The 2,753-nt window shown below is 52.2% G+C and overlaps 1 protein-coding gene across 1 annotated transcript; it reads right to left on the bottom strand.

Moving 5' to 3' along the window:
* Positions 1-2,558: 2,558 nt before the first annotated feature.
* CTAM01_17012 (uncharacterized protein) lies at positions 2,559-2,753 on the bottom strand (the record flags this gene model as incomplete). Its single annotated transcript, XM_060533004.1, has 1 exon — positions 2,559-2,753. The coding sequence occupies one exon, from the start codon at positions 2,751-2,753 to the stop codon at positions 2,559-2,561; it is 195 nt and encodes a 64-aa protein (XP_060372419.1).

The raw sequence follows: 2,753 nt of genomic DNA, 5'->3' as shown, positions 1-2,753 counted from the left end.
AAGAAGCCAATTTGTGACAGCCCAGAGAGTATAGCAGTGTCATGTCTGCCAGCTCAGTGCATTGGGCTTCGCCTTGGCCGTTGTCGCCGAACCTATTCTTGAGGAACCCCGCAGCCAGCTCACCATATCTAGAAGTGTTGCTTTGGGCGTTCTGATGCATCCCGTGCACCAACGAGGTCAGGTCGCCAACAGGCGGGAGCATGAACGACGACCTCATTCAGTCTTACCGGGTCGTCGATGGATAGCCCATACAAGTCAGGCAACGAGCATTCATATAGCACACGGGAGTCACATGCGCTTATCAGAGCCTGCCTCTTCATCGGGCTCATCAGATTTTGCGCGAGTTGTCTTACTCGCGGGCTCCGCTGTCGTTGACGTTTCGTTGTGACACCGACTGAGACTTCAACTGGAGACGGGGGCGGACTTTGGCCTTCTCGTCATTTCTGTTCGATACGTCGCCTGATCGGAGATAGTGCGAAAGCGAGAAGCAAGCGTGTATAACAAGCTGGTTTTTAGGGCTGGGTCTGGCCATCCATTATGTGGCAGAAAGCAAGGGGCGAGAAATTGGGGTGCTGAATTTTGCGAGGCGCCCCGAAGATTCTGCGCAGGTGCGGCGGCAACAGTGTACCCCAGCTCCAGTGCGGTGCCTCGTAGGCTGTTGCTAACGATCTCTTTGATTGTTCTGCCAATGGATCCAGTCGTTCGAGTCACTACAGACTGCCCAGGTTGCTGTGTGGCCAGATGTAGACTGCCAGGGGGAGATCTAGGTCATCGTGACATTACGCCCAGCGCATGCATGCAAATGCAGAGAGGTTTCAGTCGCTAGATACTGAGTAATGGCTACTTCACCGTGTTTCCAGTCAGCGATAAGATCGATTTGCAGTACACAACGTTGTCAACTTCTCAAAATGACTGGCATCGGAGACGCCATGCGCCATTGGGTAACCCATCCAAAGACAGCTGAGAATGACGAAGATCAATAGAGCAGTCCGCCTCCCTACGAGCTACTTTTACGGCCACCCTGACTGCAGGTCTTAGCTAGAGCCAATCATGAACGTGCATTCGAGACAGGCGAAGAGTGGTTCATATTGAAGGTGCCCCGGAGCAGCCGGAATAAAGACACGGTAGGAAGTTGTCCACATCAAAACACCTTGCCCGGCCTCATTGCATGCATGCAGTTTCATTGGTCCGATTCCTCATGGTATTATGGGCACAGCTAGGTCATTCTGGTCAAACACTCCAAATCCTAGCTCATAGAAGTCGCCGGTTAGGCACGTCGCCTTCACGAACCGCAGCGAGATATGGTCAAAATGGTGGCTGAGGGGACCATGAGTGGTGATACCACGAAACCAGTCACATCATTCTCTCCGGTCTGGCTATCCAGTCATTCACATGGCCACCATCCACCAGTAACCACGAACGTCGGCCCCAGGAGGCGTTGGGCTCCAATAAACTTCGCCTTCAACTCTGAATTGCTTAAAATGCGAACCACCATGCCCGTGGTGGGGGAAGCCGCGCTCTTGATCTATCCAGACTTCATGATAGCTGAAAGTACCGAATTCTGAAATCTCATTCGACACTGCGTTGTGCTGTTTTGGAAAACGCCTGTGGTTTCGAGACCAGCGAGTCCGCAGCTTTTGCCAGGCCAGCGATGCCCTTCCTTTGACATGCAACCAACCGGGACAGGATGAGCGTGCTACATTGCGATATTCGACCGACTCTACCCTTTCGCTGAGTGAGTTATGGCGAAGGACGACGACCTGCTTGTATTAGAGAAATTTCAAGTGATGAAGGATAGGCCTCTGAACGTTACCTTGGTTGTGTTCACGAATAGAATCGAGTCTGGGTTTTCCTTGCAGCTTTTGCTGTCATGCTCAAGCCAGCGAAATAGACTGAGAATATTGTCGTCCATGAGTATCAGCAAGGGCCTTCTCATATGAGATTCAGGAGTCTTCCCGTTGACGGAGGGAAGCGATGGCTCAGCTCCCAGTATCGAAGCGGGTAAAGGGCCTCATAAGAATGAGCAACTGATCGCCACAACAGCCTAGCTGTCCGCAAACAGTACTCTGGTGTCCTGTGAATTGAGTTTACCCATGGATGGGCTCGCCTCGGCCTCGTGCGAGTCGTGACGAGAAATCGATGTTGACCGCCCTAGCGTGGGGACAGTCACACTGAACTGTTGCTCCACAGCCATCTGAGGGTAATGATGTACGATTTGCAATCCAGTAGAAACTCCCGACAGTCGATCGCAGCTCTACTCTGAAGCTTGAGACGCAAGACCGACGTCAGAAGCGATGCACAAAGCATTTTGTCAAAAGGAAAGCCCCCTATCTTACAGCCACGATATGTACAGAGTTTCCGGATCACAACGATGCGTCCTGCTGGCTTTGGGTATGGGCCTGTTGCACCCAAGTGCACGCAAAGCCTTCCAAAGCGAGATCGACTCCTTGTCCACGAAGCCTCCCCATCGCCGCCGGTTGCAACTCAAAATTCCAGTGGACACGGTCTAGCATTGCTATTCTGTTCAGTCAAATCACACCTGCGGCGAGAGACTGTTCTTACCGATTGATCATACTCTCCCATACAACCTCAGTGGGTCGTTTGCAATTGCCACACTTTTGATCGCCGGCGTATTCGAAGAACGTAACGCAAGGTGGACATCGTCGATGGGTTCTAGTGTAAAGTGGACACCACTTTGACACAATCCACCGGACGTGACCGCAGTGGAATTCGCGCTGAGTGTAGTTGCACAT

This window comes from Colletotrichum tamarilloi (assembly GCF_030869305.1).
Source record: "Colletotrichum tamarilloi strain Tom-12 chromosome Unknown Scaffold_306.1, whole genome shotgun sequence".
NCBI classification, from domain to species: domain Eukaryota; kingdom Fungi; phylum Ascomycota; class Sordariomycetes; order Glomerellales; family Glomerellaceae; genus Colletotrichum; species Colletotrichum tamarilloi.
This window is presented reverse-complemented; position numbering and strand designations above follow the sequence as displayed.